The sequence below is a fragment of the Anas acuta genome, chromosome Z, assembly GCF_963932015.1.
Source record: "Anas acuta chromosome Z, bAnaAcu1.1, whole genome shotgun sequence".
NCBI lineage: Eukaryota > Metazoa > Chordata > Aves > Anseriformes > Anatidae > Anas > Anas acuta.
In genome coordinates, this window is record NC_089017.1 from 47,818,718 (window position 1) to 47,841,333 (window position 22,616).

Genomic DNA, 22,616 nt, shown 5'->3' on the forward strand with positions numbered 1-22,616 from the left:
AGCTAAAAGAAAATGATGTTTTTTCATTTGATTTATTTTTTTTTCCAACGTCACCTCTAAGTCCTCCAAGACTTGTTTATATGTGCACTGTTTTTCATACACTTGGTTGGTTTCGGTTTGGGGATTTTATTTTATTGATCCTTAATATGGTCACTTAGCTCAACAGCACAGTTTTCACTCATGTTTCAGTAAGGCACAAAGGCCTCAGCACAAAAACTTTTCTGTGAGGTTGACTTTAAGTAGAGACAATCAGGCAGTTACCTAGGTTCACTGCCAACTAACTGCAGAAAACGGCCCCATTGAGGCCACCTGCTATTCCTTTGCTTTATTTAGGGTGAAAAGAGAGAAATCTGTCTGAGCAGCACATACTAGCCAAGAAGGTGATCTCCATCTGTTGCATGCAGGCACCTACTTAGAACTGGGCTTGCAGGTGGCATTGGAAGCTATGGAGAGGTGTGGGGGACATAGGACATTTCTCCTTCACTTCTCCATCTCCCTTCCTGGTGAAAGATCACTGCATGTTTGCAAAAATGAAAAACAGTAGGCTTCAGTGCTACTTTCATCTCCCTCTGCTTCATTGTGTCACGCGCTTAACCACCATAAAACAAAACCAATTCGCCCTTTAATTCAAATCAAAAAAAAAGGAATCACATATGCCATGGTGAAAGCAAGACTCTTTTAATACTGAACTGAAAAAAAAAAAAAAAAAAAAAAAAAGAGAAAAAAAAGAAAGAAAGAAAGAAAAGAAAAAGTGAAATGTTTAAATGTTTAAAATGTATAACAAAATAAAACATTGTTTTGACTTTTATTGGCTTGACCTGAGTCTAAACTAGTCACTAAAAAAAGAAGTCTTTTGATTGTATGTTCATTAAATATTTTGAATATCTGTATGCTTTACAAGTTTGTGAAAATAATTAGCTTTGCTATCACTGAATGCTAATTACCCCTGTAAGCTTGTAAATTTTTCTTATCCACAGAAATTATTTACAATAATTATAAATAAATGGCTGCTATTGTACACTTTCATATTTTTCAGTAGATTGAGAAGCACAGTTCACAGAATCAGAAACTGGTTGAGGTTGGAAGGGACCGCTAGAAGTCATTTGGTCCAAACTGCCTGCTCAAGCAGGGACACCTTAAACTGGTTGCTCAGGACTACATCCAAGGATGGAGACTCCACAACCTCTCCAGGCAACTTGTTCCAGTGCTCTGTCACTCTCCCTAGAGAAGTGTTTCCTGATTTTCAGGAGGAACCCGAAACCTTTCAATTTGTGCCCATTACCTCTTGTCCTGTCACTTGGGCACCAGTGAAGAGAGTTTGGTGCCAACCTCTTTGCACCCACCCCTTCAGGTATTCCCATATATTGATGAGATCCCCCCCAAGCCTGCTCTTCTCCAGGCTGAGCAATCTCAGCCTTTCCTGAGAAGAGAGATGCTCTAGTCACTTCAACAGCTTTGTGACCCTTCACCTGACTCTGTTCATTATGTGTAATTCTCTCTTGTACTGAGGAATCCCAATCTGTACACAGTACTGCAGTTGTGACTTCATCACTGCTGAGGAGAGAGGAGGAGTCACCTCCCTTGACCTGCTGGCAACATTTCTCCTAATGCAGCCCAAGATGATGTTGGCCAGCTTTACATCAACCACACACTGGTGGCTCATGTTCTAGTTGATGTTCACCAGGCTCCCCAAGTCTTCTCTCCAAAACTGCTTTCTAGCTAGATGGCCCCCAGCATGTACTGGTGCATAGGATTTTTCTCCCCAAGTGTAGGACTGCTGAGGACTTCTGGGTGGCTGCATGACCTCTGCTGTGTCAGCCACTCCTCCAAGTTTTGTATCATCATCAAACTTGCTGGGTTCATCACCAAACTTGCTGTGCCATCATCTAGGTCATTAGTGAAGATATTGAACAGGTCTTAACACAGTATTGACCCCTGGGGTATATTGCAAATTAGTGGCCTCCAACTAGGTTTTGCACCACTGATCACGACCCTCTGGACCTGGCTGTTCAGCCATTCTTCCACCCACCTTACTGTCTGCCCTACCACAGGATCTTACGAGGAAAGTGACAAATGCCTTACTGAAGTCCAGGTAGACAATATCTACTGCTGTACCATCTACTGTCAGGCCAGTCATTTCACTGTAGAAGATTTTCAGCTTGATCAAGCATTAGAGATTACATGTTGACTACATGTGGTGATATTCTTGTGGTAGACAAGGAATATGATTCATTCAGAAGTTTAGGGAAAGATAGCGGTTTATAGGGAAAGTCTGTAAGCAGTAGTTCTTAGACAATAGCTTGAACAACAATTTTGTGTTTGGTGTGATTGAAATATGCAGGAAATCATCTGAGTTTTCTTGATACACACTGACAGAAGAATTCAATGAATATACCCTCACTCTCCATTTCACCCAACAGTTCCACTCATTACAACAGAAAAGAATCCACTATTTATTAGTGGTGTACCTCCTCTTTTCTTGCATTTTTCACTCAGTAACTGGTGAGGTCAGAACAGAGTTGTTCTATTGACAGACATTATATCTCCCTTCAAGCCCTAATTCTATCCTTGAATCATTACAGTTACAATACAGTCCTACCCATTTGTCCATGTGGAGTTCAGCAGTATTTCCTGGCATAATAAGCAAATTCCAGTTGTAATGTGAACCAGCTCTAATTGTATGTTATCAGCTTACTTGTAAAAAATGTGTTGAAGAAACTTTAAGATTACAAGATCAAAAACTAGGAAGTACCTGCATTAATAAAATTTGCCTGTACAGGCCAAATTCAGATTCCTAGAGTATGTCCTTCATGGTATAGTCCAAAATCACACTTTTTTTCCTCATGACTTCTTCATGTAGTACAGCTCTTGAAAAGTCATGATAGATTTACAGGCTGATTAGCTTTGATCAAGGATCTACCTCCAGGTATCTATAGTTGAAGCATTCACTGATTATTTCCATGTAACAAATACTTCATCCAGGTGCAAGAGACCCCAGGTCTTTTCAGGGTTTTGATCCTTATTCTCTGGTGGAATGAAATTTAACCTCATTTGTAAGACAGAACAATACTTTGTCTTTGAATATCAACAATTGTCTTAGCTTTGTGAGTGTCACTTACAGCACTAGGCAAAATTTCCACCTCCCAAAGTAAACAGAAATGTGAATTATTAAAATCAAAGGTTAAGCAGTAGTGAGTTGGAGACCACTTAATGAAAAGTATAGAAGGCTATGTTAAAGCAAATGGAATAGATTATGGACTCTATGGCGTGGCCAGAGCTTACAAATTTGAATGTGGAACTACCTTGCTTTAAATTCCACTTCTTGCTTCAAAATATTAATCTATGTTTTAGTACGGATTTTAGTCAGGCACATTTCAACCAGCAGTGTATTGTTTTTTCTCAAAGCTCAAACACTTTGGGGCAGGACAGGGGTGAAGAGGGGAGGATAAGGGCATAGAGGGGAGTGCTGTGTTCCATGATGAAGAATGGGTGAATTTTTCTGATTATTTTTTTTTTCCTAAAGAACAGCAGTTTTTAAATCTTTGGTATCTGGTTGATCCCTCCTATGTTAAAAGACCATGAAAGGCCATCAGAAGGAAGACTCCTCAGTGATTTATTAAAAAGGAAGGTAAAGGAGAAGAAAGATATACATTTATGCTAGATTTAAGCCTGATCATCTCCATATCTGCAAAGAGAGAAGACTAAGCCCCAGAAATGTGGTTAAATTGGTCTATGCATAAGAGCTTGTGTTGAAGAGAAATGGACAGAGTACCTCTTATCTGTCTTTAAAACACGGCATTCGAAGAAAAAAAAAAATCTTTTTAGCCACACACCAGGTGACTGTTATCTACAATGCTGTTAGCCTGAGGCTTTCTGTTCAGGTAGCTTTACGTAGTGCTACCAAGCAAGCACTGTGAAGACTTCCTCAGCAGAGCTGGCTGATAGCAGCAGGAGTCCATGCTGTTGAAAGCAAGTCTTCTGAAGGCAGCTAATGTATTACTGAAATCTTTGGTAAATACCCTCAGCTGGCCCAGAGGTCTGTGCAAAATTACTCGTCCATGAGCTCAAGGATATACTTGGGTTCTGGAGACAATTAGCCAGAAGATCTTCCTTACCTGGCCTTTGGGCCCACAGCCCATTTGTAACAGGTTCCTACTTTTCAACTTTCGTGTCCATTTGGTCCAACCAGGAGAGTACCCCCGAGCTAAATCAGTGGATTTGCACACATGCTGCAAAGCGACTTGGATGGAAGCAATAGAAGACATTGGTCTCTATGTAGGGGAGATGCTCTTTGCTTTTCACAACATGGTTTAAAACATTCCCTAGCCCAAGAGCCTCATGGAAAGTAAAGTGACTCAGGTAACTCCTGTGCCTGGTAAGACATCACTGAAAGCCACTGACTGGCCCCAGCATGTGGCCCACAGTGTGCTGTACAGGAAGGGTGTGCGTTTGTTTGGAGTTAAAGGAGTTCCACCAGGAAATGATGGTGCTTCCAAGAAATGACTCGGGATATTTATTACCTATGGAGTGGGTGCCAGGCTTGGATGAACAGCATCCTACCTGACTGAGCCAAACTTAATCACCTTCTTCTTCTTTGGCAGCAGAGGCAAAGTCAACCATGCTGCAACTTGAAACACCTTTGTATGATTTGCATATTGCTGTGACGCTTGAGCAGTAAGCGTTTACTGCTCTCATTATCCCCTAGAAAGATATACAACAGGACTGTGAAATTGGAATAAAACAGAATCTTACCAGCAAAAATTGACATATAATACACTGCAAAGATGAAGAAGACAGTGAACATTTGTGTAATACTTCATAAGTGTCTTCACATATCATTCCATAAAATATATAATCTAGATGATTCAATACAATAGCACTGGTGACATTCAGACTCTGTCTGACAGCTTTGTAGTTCAAATCAAATCAGGGAACTAAAGCATCTCCTGTTCCCTGTTTCCTGTCCTCCTGCATAATTAAAACAGTAGCAAATTTCCAGCTTAGTAACAATTTCATATGCATGACAGGTGAGGCAGCCAGGTCATGGTGTCTTCAGTATAGACATGATTTTCTTCACTTTTTAAAGCAGCCTATTGTGTGGTTGTGATGGTCCAGGAAAAGTAAACAAACAAGCAAACAAATAACTGTATTGCAGATTTTGGACTTTTATTCTTATTATTGTTCTTATATCTTACTTCTTTGCAATGATTAGGTACTCTTTGTCTGCTTGGCCTAGGCTCTTTCCTTACAACACCCAGTCAGTCCTGCATACTTTTGATTTTCCAAAAACCTGTGGCTGTTAAAGGGATCATGTGAAGGTGTTTAAATTATGACTGGAGCAGGCATGCCCGAATTTAAGCATGATCAGGTATCTGTGGCCTGCCTGCAGAACCCTTTCTCCTGATGAGTAGCACGTTGGTGAGTAGTTCCACTGACTTAAATGGGATGACTCATGTAAGCAACGTGCGTTGTAGTTATGAGGTTGAACACAGGTGGAAAACCAAGAGGTGTACGGAAATTCTTCTCTGTTGAGTGTGTGCACCCAGTTCCTGAACAGCATGAGCATGTGTTCACAGGTTCCTCTGTGGCAATGTGACCTGCCTGATCTGTCTATGCCGGGAATAAGGAAAAATATCTCTCATCACCTTGCAGTACCTGTAGGTCAACATCTGGGTTTTTAACTGGGATTTTTGGAAGGTGAGGAGGGAGAAACTGCACCCACCAAACTGAACAGAGCAACAGAGTCCCTGAGAAATCACACTCCACGTTGTTCTGCTGTGTGGCATTAGTGATGTGTTACAGCTGGGAGCTCTTTTCTGCTGAAAAGAGGTTGGCCTGAAGACCCAAAAGCCTATCCACGACCCCCATTGTGCTGATGGGGGGGGGGGGGGGCAGGATCCATCTCTTCATCTGAGCACAGCTGTTGGTGGCAGCCAGGATGCTGCCTCTTTCTCTTCATACTTGAAACATCCCGTCATCTGCATTGTATGCGTCCTCACTTTGTTTTGTGAAAAGAGAAAAAGCAGAAGTCATGTTTATAAGGTCCAAAGGAAGCACAGGCATCTTTTAGGCCCACAGGGGAGACCAAAGCCCATTCAACACTGAGCCTGCTGCTGTCATTATTGCTACTACTTGTGTAAGAAATACATTGGGCATTATATTGCCCCTGTGGCAATGGAAACATAAATGCAGCCTGTTACTCATAGTTATTTCAGCGTAAAACAGGATGGATGTCTGGAGTTATCAAACCCCAGGCAAAGGTTGTTGCTCTTTAAAAAAAGCGTTTCTGTGGATGGAAAAAGAGCAAAAAGAAACTGTGCAGCTGTACCAATGTCCCCATCGTCAGGTTGAAGTGTGCTCACACACCTCGTAGTGTGCAGTTTAGGATCCTGCTGCTCAGCCACTGACAGTGCTATGCCTTCCCATTCCTGCTCACTTAGCAGGCCTAAGAAAGAAGAAGCAGACCCCTCTTCTTCCTCCCTGCCTACAGGTTAGAGAATCCTGGCTAGTCTCCTTGCTGGCAGGAGGGAGATTGTGCACCCCTCATGTCCTCTTCTCTCCCACAGTGGCTGAAGCAAGAGCAGCAGAGCTGGAACACAAGCATGCCCTTGTGTGCCAGTAGCAAAGCTCACCTGCCCCATCACCTTTTGCCGTCATCCTGCTAATGTGCTGCACCTGGGTGGCTTTTGTGGCCACCCCATGGTGCTGGCATAGGCAGGGGGGCAGGTGAGGCCTGGCAGGTGGCACAGCACAGCTCGATGGCTTCAGCAGCACTGCCATGACTTGCACCAGAGGAAAATCTCTTCTCTGCCTTTGACAGTTAGCGTATTTGCCTCCCTTGAGACAGGGACAGAGCGGTCTAATGGTAATTACTGTTATGCAGAAAGTTGAAGTTAATCTCTGTTTTCGCATGAGTGTAAATGCCAAGGCCTGCATACGTATGTTTTAGAAGCAAAGAGAAATTATACACTGATCTGATGGCATTTCATTACCATTTACGTTATCTTTTGGCCCAGAGGGGTCCACAGAGACAGAGGCTCTCCTGTACAAGGACCTTTATCTAGGGCTTTATAAAGGCTTTTTTTCTTGGGTCATGAAAACCTCAGAGGATGGGGATGGGATGGCACAGACTCTAGGCATCCTGTTTCACTGCCTGTCTGTCCTTGTGGGAACAAAGTGTGTCCTTAACTCTGGTCTGAATCTCTCTAATTTCAGCTCATGTCCATCATTGCTCATTTCCCCCCCCAGACAGTGTTGGGGTGCTGTCAGGTGCCCCAAAGCCACCTCTACCCAAGGCCGAACCAGGTCTGGCCTGCAGAATCCCCTCACAGCAGTGCTCCAGCCCCACCACCTCAAAGGCCTTCTGCTGAGCTCTCTCCAATTAGTTGATGGCTCCCCTCTACCAGAAGGCCACAGATGGGCCCCAGTGCCTGGAGGAGGCCTGGTGGATGCTGCACAGAGGGGAGCCCCTGCCCCATGCCCTGCTGACACTGCCCCAGTGCACAGCTCCCAGAGCTGCTCCCCAGGGAATATTTTCCCAGATTCCAAGAGCTTGTGTCTCTGAGATGATGAGTTTATGTTTAATAGCACATGAATCACTTTTTGTTCATGAGTTTATCAGATTGGTTTTGAATTCCATGTAAACTTTTACTATCCGCAATGTCCTCTGGTAAAGAGTTCCACAATGCAATTAGCTAAATGGTGTGTGAAAATGTACTCTCTTCATGTTTGAAAATAATAGGGGTTGTGTTTGAAACTACCGCTTTCTGGTTTTACTGACACTCCTTTCTTCAATTATGGGAACCAGTGAATAATTCCTTAATTACCTTCTCTGCTCCGCTTATGTGGAGTGTATGGGACTCCACCACACCTCAGCTCATCACCAGACTGTGTGCTCTTCACAAAAAACACCTGCCTTGCTTTTCTCTCTACCTTAAACCAGAGCAGATGCACAGACAAAGACTAGACAAGTTTTATAAAAATGTTGGTGCAAAGTGACAGTTTGGCAGAGAAATGTTCTCAATTTTATTCTCTTTTCCTTTCCCAAGAGATCCTAGCACAGGCTTTGCTGTTTTGGTTGAGCCAGCTTTGCTGTTTGCATAACCCTGTATTTGGAACACGTGATATCACCCTGAGTGAGAAAATCCATTGAAACCCCATTCCTGCACCAGTGCAGATCAGTCAGGGTTTTTCCTCCTTGATCTCCTGACTTCCTTGCCTCCACTCTAGTGTCCTGTTTGTTAAGCTAAGATGCCTTCCAGATATATTCTTCTGGGTAGTTTATTTCTGCTCTCATCTTCTTTCAGGCTGCTTTACTCATTCCAAGCTTTGTCGTTCTGGCTTTGAGACAACAAGGTCTATGCCCCAATAAAATAACAAACTATATATATATATTTTGTTTTACTATTATTATTATTTTAAAACAGGCTGAAATTTTTATAGCATCTCTGTATGCATTTCTTTTTGAAGCCCTATTGATTGCTTTGAACTTCATATTTAGGCCAAACTCCCAAAATTCATTTTTTTGGAGTAAATTCCTTCAACACATCCAGCCTCACAAAATGCAAAAGCAGTTAAAAGGCTGTAGGAGAAAGTCATCATGTGAAGAACAGGAAAGAAGGAAAAGGAGCCAGTCCATAGCTTACACCACAGTAGCAATCAACCTTCACTGGCACCATTTCAGTGACAGGAAAGTGGCTACAGGAAGAACTATGAGTCCATACTTTGGCATTGCATTTACACAGGTGGTTATCTGGTGCCACCCCACTCAGAGTCTGGTCCTCTGCACTCTACTGGAAGCTCAGTACCAGTGGGATCAAACTGGTGCTGTCTTGAATCTGTGTCTAAAAGGAACAAAACCTGTATTTATTCTGTTACCAGAGAACACTAACATTTATGAAAGTGGCATATGATTAGGCCAGCAAAGCACAAAACCACCTTTTCACTTTTTTTTTTTTTTCTTTCTATCAGTGACTTCTGTGTCTGGTACAGTGTCCATATTAACATTCACTCTGATTACTGTGAGTCCTTTAGGGTTAATTTGGTGTCACCAGACTTCCTCAAAAAGGTCCAGGACCTGTTGTGTATTATGTGTAGGGCCTCAAGGCAACATGACTTGGTGGAACACCCTGCCTGCCTAGCTTGGTAAGAAGGCCAATGCAGGTCCAGCATGTCCTGTGTCCCATCTCAGATTGGGACCACTTGCCTTCCCCAGGGACACAGACTGAAAGGGACAAATGGACAGACACCTTATGTCCCAAATAAAGATCTCAGATAAGACAGCGCTCTGAAGTTTCAGGAACAACATCTTGAAGACCTGATGTCTTAATGGTTCTGCCATAGTTTTTATGTACTGCCCTGAACAAACAGCTTCACCACATCATGCTTCAGTTTTCCCCCTGTTAAATAGGGAGCCATTAGAATAATCTCTTATAAACTAAGAATTATTCCAATTAATCCAACTGCATCCAAGTGCTGTTGATGATTTTTTAAAGAACTGACGACATTTCTTGGAGGAGAACATTCAGTTGCTTACTGGTTAACAGAAGGCACTCGTAGATGTTAAAGCTAATAGTAATTAATTGGCTATGTAAAATCACTGATGACTGAAGAAGCTGACTCAGATCCCACCTCTTTGTTTAAACTGGTCTGTAAATTCTTGACATTTTTGTTTGGTAAGAACAAAGATAAACTGCTTTAAATGTAACCACAACCTGTAAAGGTAAGATGCCACATCTGAAGGATGGGTCAGATTTTCTGTTGTGTGAGTGGGTGCAGCTTCTAGATTGAGGTTGAGAGGTTGGCTCAGCAGTGTCCAAGCTGTGAGCATTTCCTCTCTGAAAGAAAAGCGGTCTTTCTTCATGATGAGGAAGTGCAAAATATCTGGCTTAAGGCCAAGGGAGCAAGCTGTTAAACTGTCAGAAATGTACACACAAGGGTGGGTATCTACTGCAGGAATATGCAGGCTCTTAAAGAATATGGGGAAAATGAGGCAAAGAGAGATTTCACCATGGCCTTCAGTCCAAAATGCAGGCAATTAAAGACAATGAAAATATCATCCTATACAAATGAATGAAAGATCATAAACACAGAGGAGTAAGAAAGATCTTCACCTCATGTGCAAATTTTGCATAGGTCCAGAGGCACACTGCAGCCACAGGGGACTGAACATGCCCCCCAAAATATTTCAGACACCAAGAACTGCCAAGCACCCCCCACAGCACGTTATAAAAATGCAGAAATACATATGTCTCTGACCTGATTGCATGCCACCAGACATGCACAGCCAAATTTGTTGTTAGACAAATAGCATCTGCATGCTTTTTACAGATAAAATAGTAACCCTGAGACATTGGTACATTCATCCTCAGACAGTCTTTTCATTACATCCATCCCATCCAGACCCTCAGACAGCTCAGGCTGTGATACGTGGGGTCATCTTGGGTGCTAGGGCACTCACTTTGCTGCCCCAAGGGAAGTGAGGGAACAGTGTCATTCTCTGTGTCATATTTCAGCCTGCCAAAGCCATTAGTTTACCTGAGAGACTATGTTAAGTTCTGAAAATGCCATTTCAAAACTAGGCCTGTCTTCCCCTGTTGTTCATGGGGAACAGCATTTGCATTTGACTGCTCTGCTGATACTTAACTATTTTAATTTTACTACAGTAACTCTTGCTAGCTAATTATTCTCTCCAAACTAGTTCAGCTTTTCCTCTAGCTCTCAGCACTTTACTCGGGGCATTCACTCCATTACTTACTTTTGCCAGAACACTGGGATCTGTATCAATGTGACTTATTATTTTCTTGAGGTGTCCCTGACCATCAGACACTTCATCAGATTCTTTAATATCTTTTGCATCCTGTTGCTGTAGACAAGTCATGCACCTGCTGGACCATCTGCAGTTGCAGACTGCAATTCAGCCCACGCACACAAGAGATTTCTTTATCCATTACTTCGCACTTTGTTAAATGGTATCTGTCTGTACAGAGAGGCTCTGGTAAGGATTCAAACTAACGCCAGGCCAAGACCTGAAAGTTACAGAAGCAAAGGCAAAACTGATTTTGATTCCACTATTAAGCCCAAAGGACTCCACTGCTACCTCCAGGAGATGAAAGGAGCATGTGGGAAAACCTGGAGGGCAGTGTGGCATGCTGAATACTGTCCATCCTGCATCCAGAGAAATAGGAGGTCTGAAGTTGTGCAGGGGCACCAGTCAGTCTGGATGTCCTGGACTTCAGCACAGAGTGGGGGAGTGATGGGGCTTTTGTCCTTTTCCTGCCAATTTTCTTGCCTATTCCCTTTGCCTCATGTTAGTTTCTTGCTCACATTTATTGAAGAGCTCTAAAAAGTCCTGCTGTAATCACCTGACACTTACATTCATTTCTTGTATGCTGTTTATTTTTTCTTTCTGCCTGTCACAAGGCAGCCTATTGAGGGTAGTTTTTCTGTAGATTTATTAGACAATCTGACAAAATATCCATCTTTGCATCACACTCCCAGAACTCTGCATTCATGGCAATTTTTTTTTCCAATTTCCTTGCCAAACGGGCTGAGAGTAGAATGCCTCTGGTTTCTTTTGTTGCATACATGACCCTGAGTCTCTGAAAACCACACAGCTGAGTGTAGTGCTCACAAGTAACTGCGAACACTACACTTTTAGAGTTTCTTTGCCCTTTGTTCAATCTCTGTAACGTGACATTAATTTCATTTTGGATACATGTTTCACTGCCCACTACCAGGATAAAATACTTGGCAATGCTGAGTGAGAAGTCTTCCCTTACTTGCCATAGCTTGAGAGAAGGCAACTGTGGGTGTTGTTTTGGTAACTCTTAATGGAACTCACTGCAAGTGTGCTTTCCCAAGGGATGTTTTTCTTGGATAACTCTTATTCAGTCTCACAGAAGTGTCTTTCAAATCATTTGGAGGGTTTGCATTGTGTTTTGTTTGTTTGTTTAGTTTTTGTTTGTTTGGATTTATTTTGTGTGTGTGTGTGTGTCCCTGAGCAACTGACACCTTGTCAAGAAACTTCACAAAAATCTCTTTTCTTTATTTTCTCTCCGAGATATGTTTTTATCACTAATGCTACTGTACAGCCTCTTGGTATCCATACATTAGTTACTGGTGCACCACAGAAGATTTCAAGGCACTTTTTGTCCCCTCCCATGTTCCACTAACAGGTTCCTACCAAATCATTGGGTTTTGCGTGACTCTAATCTCTATGCTTTTGCTATAGAGTGTTTTTCTCTTTCATGACTAAAGTGACAGATGTAAGAAATGCTGACAGCTAGTAGGAGGCTGTCCCTCATTCACCTGGCTGGATAATGAAACCTCAGAAAAGAGGGAATACTTAATTGCCCTTGATCGAGAACAGAAGTTGGTGCGCACCAAAAACTGTCAGTCCCATTATTAAGTTCAGACAGTTTTTGTTTATAATATTACCTTCCCATCTGGGAACTCAAACATTGTACCTCAGGTGGCTAAGCATAAAGCTGAGATGGTGCCTCTGGATTACCAAGTTCTCTGCAGTGCATGTGACAGTTCAGGAGCAAATTACAGGATTAAATGTGTTTGCTTAAAGGGTCAGCTTAGAACTATGCATAGTGATCAAATTAGCAAATACCAATTTCATGTTCTCCCTTCTAACTGGCATATCCACAGTCCTCCTGTGGGTTATTCATGAACAGAACAAGGTCTGAGCTTGTGGAAAAGCATGTTTATTGTTGACTTTAACTCATGAATAAACTTGCAGAAGGAATTGCCATTAAAATACATTCTTTTTCTGCTCAATGAGGTGATCCTACAACTTTCAATGCTTTAATAGCAAGCCGTATAGTCCTAGTACATTCAGGGTAATAGGATTCCTGTCTTGGCTCAGTTTTGAATGTTTTATGAGTCAATTAAAACCACTTGAAAGAATTTAGTGACACAGGCACCACACATTTTATTCCCTGACAACTGAGCTCTGCATTGTTTTCCTAGGGTTAGGATTAATGAAGGTTTTTAAAAAACTTTGCCCTAAAGGGAAGTACCCAGATCCCAGTTATTTGTATTTTTAAGCACTGAAACTTGGCAGCCAGGGCACTGTAGGAATTTTTCAGTGATCCAAAACAACCCCAAATATACTTGTATTTAGGCCTTCAAGGGTGCTGAAGTACTTCATTTACTGGGATCTGTGTGGCCCCACAGCACCCTGAGTAGCATTTTGTGTGTGAGAGCATGCGTGCACATGTGTGTGACCTGAGGATCTGGATAGAGTTTTGTCTAAAGAGTATTTTACAAAAAGTTTTGTCGAGGAAGTCACATAAGTCTGATTACATAATATGAGCACTTACAATGCCGAGGGTCTCCATCACAACTAGCCACTCACAGTTCCTTTAGAAAGGGAGGAATTAGTCAGCAAACAGCAAGGATATTTGCTATCTGTATTAAAATGGGACTCATCTGGAAATAGTCATGATGTGTTAGGGCCAAATTTTCAGGAGTGTAAATCATTATTTCCATGGACTTCAAAGGAACTGAATGCATTTTCCACCCTCAGGGATCTGACCTCTGGATTTTTCTTCAACTTTCACACTATGTTCACTACCTTTCTTACCATGCTTTTTGCCAAACAAAGTTGTATTTAGACCTTGCTTTAATATTTTATGCTGAATCCTCTTTTCCCACCTCCACCAAGCAATGCACAGTAATTTCATTCATGATTTTACACAGCCATGAAAAGAAAAAGAAGATCTTTTAAAATGTTGTTTTGGCATCCCCTTGGCAATCTTCTAACAGGTAGATAGCTTGGTGATTTCTGGTGTCCCAAGATGAGGAAGCAGGAGCAAGCATTAATGGAGGTCCAATCACTTTCATTGTAGCAGAACAATTGTGGCAGAACCTCACACTCTGTTTATATACATATGGAAAAAAATAAAAATATTTAATATGGGAAGAAAAACAAGTTCCTATAAACAGCTCACAACTAGTGCTCACTTACAGATCACTGAAATCACCACATGCTTTCAGAAATATGAAACCTCATGCTCCCTTGAATCCTCAGGCACTCAAAAAATTGCATGCAAAGCAAAAGAACATAAAACTGGTCATATTGGGTCAAACTAAAGGCCCATCCAGCTTAATATCCAGTTTCTAACAATGGCCAGGAGCAGACTCCTAAAGCAGATTACAAGAACCAGGCATGTAGAGAGTAATTTTCCATATTTATGCTCCCAGTTCTTGTCTGTCAGCCAGGTGCTCTGTTCTTAGGATAACTACAGAGCACCCAGGTGTATTTGGGGTGCGTTTCTCCTCCCCCCGCTCCGTGCCCCCCACCTCCCACCCCATACACAGTTGGCAGGGTTCAAAACAGAAAAATAAATAGGTTTTGCACTGGCCTGTCTGCAGGAAACACCCCACCTGCTCCCCACCCACCAGGGTACTGCATTTAATGCAATGTTGAAACATTATTTTTGAAGGCTTGAAATAACTGGATTTCCCTGGGCTTTAATTTACCACTTGACTAGTTTCCTATTTAACCTTTCACTTCAATCCGTATTTCACAGCATGAAATGATACCCCTGCACAGAATATTTCTCTCTTTGAGGCAAGCTTACCAAAATTATCTTCTGCTTGGCTCTGATGGGAAGTGCATGCAACTTTCTGAAACAACTCAGTGAAAAAAATGTACTCAAAGAAAAGTTTCAGAGAAGGTTGCAGCTGAGAAACTGATCGGAGGAAGGGCATATCAGATAGATTTTAACCAAAGTTCCACTTAGATAGGCAGGGCATGAAAACTTTCTAAAAGAACCTTTTCCAAACATCATTTCTGAAAGGTGCCTAAGACTGTGCCTAGCTTTAAACAAGGGAGTTACCATAGAAATACTCCTATGCTTAATAATATGATGACTGCTAAATCAGGGACTTAAACAGGGACGTTGTAATTAATCACACAGATTTTAACAGCCTGAGTTAAACAGTCAAGAACTGCTAGCTGAAATCGTAATGCTATAAATTTCTTGTACACTTAAGGCACAGCAGGAAACTTTACAAATGGTTCAGGCTTTAATTAGGCACATCTTAATTATCTTGTTGGATTAAAGACCTCAAAACCAAGCTGGAGTGACTATACTTCCTCTTTCACCGTGTATTTACTCATTTTTACTTAAGATTTAAATAAGAGGAGTTATGGAGAAGGCAAAGCCCACACAGAGAGACTTCTCTCCCCACATGCAATATATTTTTGTTTACTGCTGTTCATCTAACTGATTTTCGTAGGCAGCAAAAGCTGCCATTGGATCACAGCAGTTCAGAATTAGTTGTGAATGTGTGTATATGCACACGCATGTGGTAAGGTATGTAAAATGAGGGTAGTCTCATCCTTCATTTTGTGTATTACTGACAAAAATGGAAGCCTGAGCTCAGGTTTCTTCCTCTCAAGAAGAAGTTATTTTCCATCATCAGGTTGTTACCACAGGCAGGAGGGAAGGAGTCTACCTTCTTGCTATCTCTTAATACAGCATCTCCTTTTTTTATTTTATTTTATTTTTATTATTTTATTTTATTTTATTTTATTTTATTTTATTTTATTTTATTTTATTTTATTTTATTTTATTTTATTTTATTTTATTTTATTTTATTATTTGTTCTCCTTCTGGTGTTTTTTTTGCTTTTTGGTCTGGGAATGCATTTTTCTTCAGCACAGAGTTGAAACTGTCCTAGGCTTCAATGCGACATCTTTTATTGCTAATCTTTCTAACATGTAGTTTGGGCCTGTGGTGGTTTAACAGACATGACTGTTATGAATTCCCCTGCCAAGCACTGAACAGTCCCCATATTCTGAAGGAGAGCCTGTATGCCTGCTTCGGGGTGCTGTTTTGGTCACCAGATAATTAATAGTTTGTAGCCACGAAGCTGCGATCTGCTGGGTCTAAATTCCCTCTCAGTTCTTTTCCCCACACAGCCACAGGGATATTTTGAAGACAAGATATCTTTCAGATTACATTCCGCAGAGATAATTTCCTGAAGAAGGCTGTGACAACCTTGGGTGGCAGTGCAGGCAAAACATATCCCAGCATGCTTGTGCAGCACCGATCGACTCCGAAGGGAAGCTGATTGCTTCACAGATCCTGTGGGGTAAAGGCAGTGTGAAATGGATTTCTTGGGAACCCTTTAGGCTAACCAAGTCAAAGCACAGTTTGTGAATGCTGACCTTGTGGGTGCAGCCTGCAAAAGTTCTGGGACTGATGTCCCTCCTGACATGTGTTGCCACAGCAGTGAGAAATGTGTGCTAGCTGTGATGGGGCACTGACAGCCATGGATTCATGTCCAGAGAGTGCTGCTCTAATTCTGAAGGCCTGTGGGCTTCTTATGAGTGACTGGTATTATCATTAGTCTAGGTCCAAAACAGATGTGCACTTAAAGTGAATTTGTTAAACCACATTAAAGCTTTGTTTCAACATTTTTAATCAGTAGCAGTTTTAATGTGATTAGATTTAATTAGATTCCCCAGTGAATTGGTCTGAACTTAAAGATTTTTTTGTCCTGAATGAGAATAGCTACACATAAATTAAATGAATTCTCAATATCCACTTGTACATGTATATATATATATATATACATATTTCCATGAGAACACAATGTGTGGATGAAGCACTCATCACATCAATGAAGTGAGAGAACTGTTAGTTCTATTGGTACTGGAGGAGTTTACTGCCTTGTGGATGTGGATTAAAACAGAGGCTGCCAAAAGTATTCATCGGAATATATTTTCACTTTCTATGTCTTTTCATTTACTTTATTTTCAGGGGCCATATTCTTGGATACAACCAGTGATGTTCTGAACAGGAAGAAAGGGCTTCAAGTTGCACCAGGAGAGGTTTAGATTAGATGTAAGAAAAAACTTCTTCACAGAAACTGTGGTTCAGCTTTGGAGAGGATGACTAAGAAAGTGGTGGAGTTCCTATCCCTAGAGGGAACTGGGATTGTTTAGTCTGGAGAAGAGAAGGCTCAGGGCAGACCTCATTGCTCTCTACAACTACCTGAAAGGAAGGTGTGGGGAGCTGGGGGTCAGCCTCTTCTCACAGGTAACTAATGATAGGACTACAGGGAATGGCCTCAAGTTGTGTCAGGGGAGGTTTAGATTATAAACTAGGAAACATTTCTTCTCAGACAGAGCAGTTAGGCACTGGGATGGGTTGCCCAGGGAGGTGGTGAAGTCACCATCCCTGGAGATGTTCAAGGAAAGGTTGGACTTGATGCTTAGGGACATGGTTTAGTGGGTGACATTGGTGGTAGGTGGATGGTTGGACCAGATGATCTTGGAGGGCTTTTCCAACCTTAATGATTCTGCGATTCTATTTAAGAGATATGTGGATGTAGTCTTTAGGGACATGGTTATGTGGTGGACTTGGTAGTGCTAGCTGATGGTTGGACTTGATGATCTTAAGGGTCTTCTCCAACCTAAATGATTCGATGATTCTGTGTTTTTCAGCGGTGTAGTAGCCTGTAGGAACTAGAGCTTAATATGTTTTTTAATTAAAATAAAGCTTATATTCACTAATACAAAAAAATATTTTTTCATGCACTCCACATTGCACATTAATGGGACTAGCAGTTGTGATGTGAAGATCTAAAAAGATCTGAAACAGGAAATGTTGAAGGATCCATTTATCTTGTTGTAACAGTTTCCTGAACATTCACAAACTGAGTCCATAAAAATTGTTGGTAAATTAGAGGCTATCATGTCTTGTTTGTAGCAATGTATATACAGACACATGTACAAACAACTCCAAAATGTGCCATTTCCTGAAAAAAGACGTTAGTGAGACGTCATCACCTGTCACGATTGCTGCTGTTGCCAAAGATGTTGGTTTGTCAGCTTGACCTTTAAACTGCTGTTAGGATACTTTTGTGCAATCAAGATTTGCATCTTTAAAAATGTCAGTAGAACAAAAGCTACTGTTGTCCTGACCCAGCTGAGCAGATGTCAAAGAGTTGGTACTTAGCTATGGACAAACTTCCAAGTCCAACTTAAAATGAGAATGCATTTTGTTCGTAGTTATGGTAGGGTACATCTTTACCTTTTATTTCAATTTATGATGATGTTTCATATTCTTTTCTGCCATCAATGGAGTAGCAACAAATGGCTTTAACTTTTACTTAGGTTTAAGTCCAAAATTTGACTTATCTTCATGTGTTTTAAAGGAAAATCAAATGTAAAGAAAAAAAATTGGCAGTCCTCAGACTGATTTAAGAATAGCATGTGAATGGGGTTAACCCATGAGCTTTACTGATTCAGGAACCTATTTTGTTAAATTAGTGCACTTTCTGTTTTAAAAAAAAAAAAAAAAGAAAAAAGAAAAAAGTCTCAAAACACTTTATACACTTTTGGTAGGGCATTGGAGACTCACAGTATTTGTAATTAAGCCCCCTTTGTATGGCCAGTGCTTTTGTAAAAAGGAGCTTAGAGGCAAAAGCAACTCAGATTGTTGAAATTTTACTCAACTGTTTGTTACTCCGGAACACTTTTTATTTATTTTTGTTTACTGATCAGTCTCTTTTGCCCCAAATTGCATTTTGTAAAGATGTTTATGTAAGTGAAAAATTAGACTTAGCAGCATTCCACATTCACTTTGCGTGATGTAAATAATTGCATGAAGTCCAGAGTAACCAAACTACCAATAGCTGGGTGAGCTGGGGCATAGGCAGAGCTTTATTTTTATTCTGAAGAAGTTCAGATGAAGAAAGCAAGGAGATGAACAAGTAAAATTCAATGCATGGTCTCTCTGTGCTGTGTGTTGGTGACAAGTGGGTAGGTCTCTTCTTCCTCTCCTATGATTAAGTGATGCATGTGAGAATATGAATTCTATCCCCCAGGCCTCTCTGTAACCTTCAGGAGGCCATGCAACAGACCTCATGTATGGTTCTTGTTGCAATGAAATGGTGTATATGGTCTCATCCACCTAACTCAAGGAGTCCAAAGTGGCCTTTGAATGCAGAAACTGACAGAGTGCTCAAAGGTGTTAAACTGGCTGCTACCAGTTCTGACAAAATACCTCACATTTGGCAGCAACTAAGGAGGAGAGACAGGTCTCAGTGTTGTAAGCAACTTCTTACTCTCTCTCATGGGTGTATGCAGAAGCAAATCTCACCTTTGGTCTATGACATATTGCCTAAAATGAGTAATACACTTCTTTCTGGAAATTATAGGCTTATTTCTGGGGCAGATTCCTGGTATGTTTTTGAAGAAATGACTCCCACTTCTAGCAGAGAAAGTGAAAGGGAATCGGGAATTAGGCCTTTCATTTCTAGGCCTTAACTGTGGATGAATCCCCAGATTTTTGGGTTCTTCCCACGGTAGCGGACTCTCAAAAAAAAAAAAAAAAAAAAAAAAAAAAACAAAACCACAATAGTAGTGGTGGTCTAACCCATGTCCTGCTCACAACACACCAATGCTGATAACTCACCGGGAGTTATCTAATAGTGGTGAAAACAGAAGCCAGGTCGTATCCAGATTATTTAAAAGTACACTCGGTTACCGAACACCGCGTCTTGCATTTTGCCAAAGGCGGCTCCCTCCTTGCTGAGTAGTGACCCCTTAAGGAAAAAACGAGCTACTGCCGCCAGCAATACCTCGCCGTCGCCAGCTGTTCTGAGATGTGCTTTCTTGTCCCTTCCCTGGCCGAGGTTGTTTCCCTCATTCTCTGTTCAGCACATTGACGAAAGGATGTTATAACCCCGCGTGATAAAAAAAATAAAAAATGTTGCTCAAATGCATTGAGAAGCAGTTATTCTGGAACTTCTGGAAATATTTATGTCAGGAATTGTGCCTATGTACCTTTCTTCTTTTTTCATGGTCTGATTTGTTCATTGATGCTGCACTGCCAGGCCACTTCGGATGTCTATTCCTTTGCTTTATCACAGTTGTTCACCTCCCTTACTTTAACACAGAGAAAGAACTTTAAAATGTATGGTGATTTTTTTTTTTCCTTTTTTTTCTTTTTTTCTTTTTTTTTTTTTTTTTGATTTGTTCCAAAGTTCAAATGCTGAAATCCCAGTATCAGTGGTTAACCACAACTTCCTCCAAAAACTTCTTGCTCCAGGGGAATATCTGGAAAAAGTGAACCCTAAAACTTGCAGACAGAGGAGATGAGGAACTCAGTATCTATCAATTTTGGAGTGTTTAATCTTTCTTTGGGTCTGACTTGGGAAGATTTTTTTGAATGTTTTCTACCAAATAATACTGGCAAACGATCCTATAGCACCTTTTTTGCGTGGTGTTTTCTGTAAATGTGTTTGTGATGTAAAGGACATGTAGAATAGCCTCCTCAAGAGTCAATCACTAAGAACTGCTAAGTAGCAATCCTAGATTTAGGCTCTGATCCTATCTGTTTTTTTCCCATTGCATAACCTTTCCAAGCCTACAGAAAAAAAAAAAAAAAAAAAAAAAAAAAAAAAAATCCATTGAGAGGTTTCAAGTAGATCGTGCAGATCTTTTCTAAAACTTCTTAGCGCGTTGCCTTTCCTGCCTAATTGTGTAATTACCTGCTCCAGCGAGGAGCGCGGCTCAGGTTAGCCGAGCACCCCTACACAGAGACTGTAGGGCACGTTTTCCAGACGATAGGGAAGTTCAGACCGGTGCATTTCCACTGTTAGCAGTACTTTAAAGCTCTCTCGGGTATGGCTGCGCTGGGTGCGGTTTCACCCATGGAGTGAAGGCTGTACCTGACCAGCTCTCCCGTGCCTACCGGTGGCGGGATACACAAGCAGGAACGGACCCGCGCCGAGAGCAAGGGACACAAGTCCCTGCCGCTGTGAGACCTTCCCGGGGCAGGATCCCCCTGCTCAGCACCAGGTGCAGGGCTGCACTCGAGCCTTTGCAAATCCCCCTTCCCCCGAGCATCCGCCGCAGCCGGGGGGGTGGCACCGCCGCTAAACCCCGCAGGAAGCCGCAGCTTAAGCAGGTGCGTAACTGGGAGCACGCAAGCACCCTGAGGGGTCACCGCAGCTGCACCCGCCTTCCACCCCCCCCCTCCCCGTGTCCCGTGTCCCCCACCCCGGGGGGCCCCCGCCTCTCCCCGGGACCTGCCCGCAGGTCGGCTGCCGGCAGAGCCTCCCGCCGAGCTCCGCCGATCGGCGGGGCGGCCCCAGGCAGCAGCACCCGCCCCCCGACCCCCGCCTCCCGACCCGTCCTGCCCTGCCCTGCCCTGCCCTGCCCCGCCAGGGCCGCGGTGCCTGCGCCCTCCCCGGGGCTGGGGCCGGGGCCGGGGCCGGGGCCGGGGCCGCCCCACACCCTGGGGCCGTGCAGGCTCCTCCCGAGAGCAAGCGTGCGGTGCCCGGGGCGGGCATTAGCGCGGCGTGTGCCGAGGGGGTGTGTATGTGGGCTGGAGTTTATTATTATTATTATTATTAAGACAGAAAGGAAAGGGAAAAAAAAAAAAAAAAAAAAGGGGGTGGAGGAGGAGGGAGGGAGGGGGGTGAAGGAAAAAGGCCCGGAGAGGAGTTTCCAAAAACTTCCAAGGAACTCGCTGCTCCAAGTCCCAGGCGGCGGCGGCGGCGGGTGAGAGCGATGCTGGAGCCCCGGGCGCTCCGGGAGCCGACAGCGGCGGCGGCGGCGGAGGGGGCGGCCGCGGGGACGGCGGCGGCGGCGGCGGGGAGCGCGGGGCCGCCCGGAGCCGGGATGGCCGAGAAGAAGAAGGACGGCAAAGCCAAGAAGGGAAGGAAAGGCAAAGGGCCCGGCAAGAAGCCCGCTCCGACGGAGGAGGGCGAGGCGCCCGGCTCCGCCACAGGTAAGCCTGCCGGCAGGTGCGGGGGCCGCGCTGCGCGGAGACAACGCGCTCCTACCGCACCCGCGGGGCTGCCCCATCGCCGGCTGACCGCCGGCCTGCAGCCCGCTCCAGACCCCGGCGGCTCTCGGCCAGCTGTTGCTCTCTTTCTCTCTTCTTTCTCTCCTTCTCTCTTTCCTTCTTTCTTTCTTTCTTTCTCGGGGGTGTTTCTCCCGTTACAAAACACGCTCCCTTCTCTCCCCTCCTTTCCCCAAGAAGCACTTAGCCGAGTTGAACAGATGGCAAACTTTCGTGCTGAGCATTTTGTCTAAACTTGCAGCTATTTACTTAGGGATGATCAGAGGGGACCTTTTGCTCGCTTAGCAGCACGTGTTCTTTGCCTTATGGCTCCCCGGTATTAAGTGCAAGGATTTGTGCCATTAAGTCCATTGTAGGTGTCCACGGATGCAGCTCTCTGTGAACCTACCTGAAAGTAGGGTCACAGCTGAGCATGCTGCCTCACTCACTGTAGTTTTATATATTTCTATCAGCCAAATGCCCCAATCAAGATCAAGACTTCTCAGTGCTGTACAAACACACATGAGCACATGATGCTTTTCCTAGAGAGCTTGTGTTATGCCACCTAGTTTAGCAGAGGTACATACAAAGCGGTAGCTTTTTGCAACAGTACTATGCACCTGGAGTTATTGGTCAGATTATTTGTTTGAATTCTTTCTTACTGGTGGGAAATAGTGTTAAAAGAAGCCCACAAAGAGCAGAGTCTGTTGCCTCAATTAGGTGTTTCTTTGCTTTTTTCCTTTCTTCCACTAAACAGACAGGCAGAAAGCCCAAAAGGGTAAATTTCTTTAAATA

The 22,616-nt window shown here is 43.0% G+C and overlaps 1 protein-coding gene across 14 annotated transcripts in view; it reads left to right on the plus strand.

The window, feature by feature from the left end:
* Positions 1 to 22,616, plus strand: part of NRG1 (neuregulin 1) — a 468,454-nt gene that overhangs the window by 260,289 nt on the left and 185,549 nt on the right. For 6 of the 14 annotated variants that reach the window (XM_068666040.1, XM_068666048.1, XM_068666049.1 and 3 more), the window contains exon 1: positions 21,457 to 21,767. The exons of 5 other annotated variants lie outside the window; for them this stretch is intronic. In XM_068666040.1, coding sequence (XP_068522141.1) covers positions 21,548 to 21,767 — 220 coding nt within the window. In that variant the 5' untranslated portion in view covers positions 21,457 to 21,547. Of the gene's footprint in view, positions 1 to 21,447; positions 21,768 to 22,616 lie in introns of those variants that run through there. 3 more of the 14 variants (XM_068666058.1, XM_068666059.1, XM_068666044.1) reach the window with 3 other exon arrangements.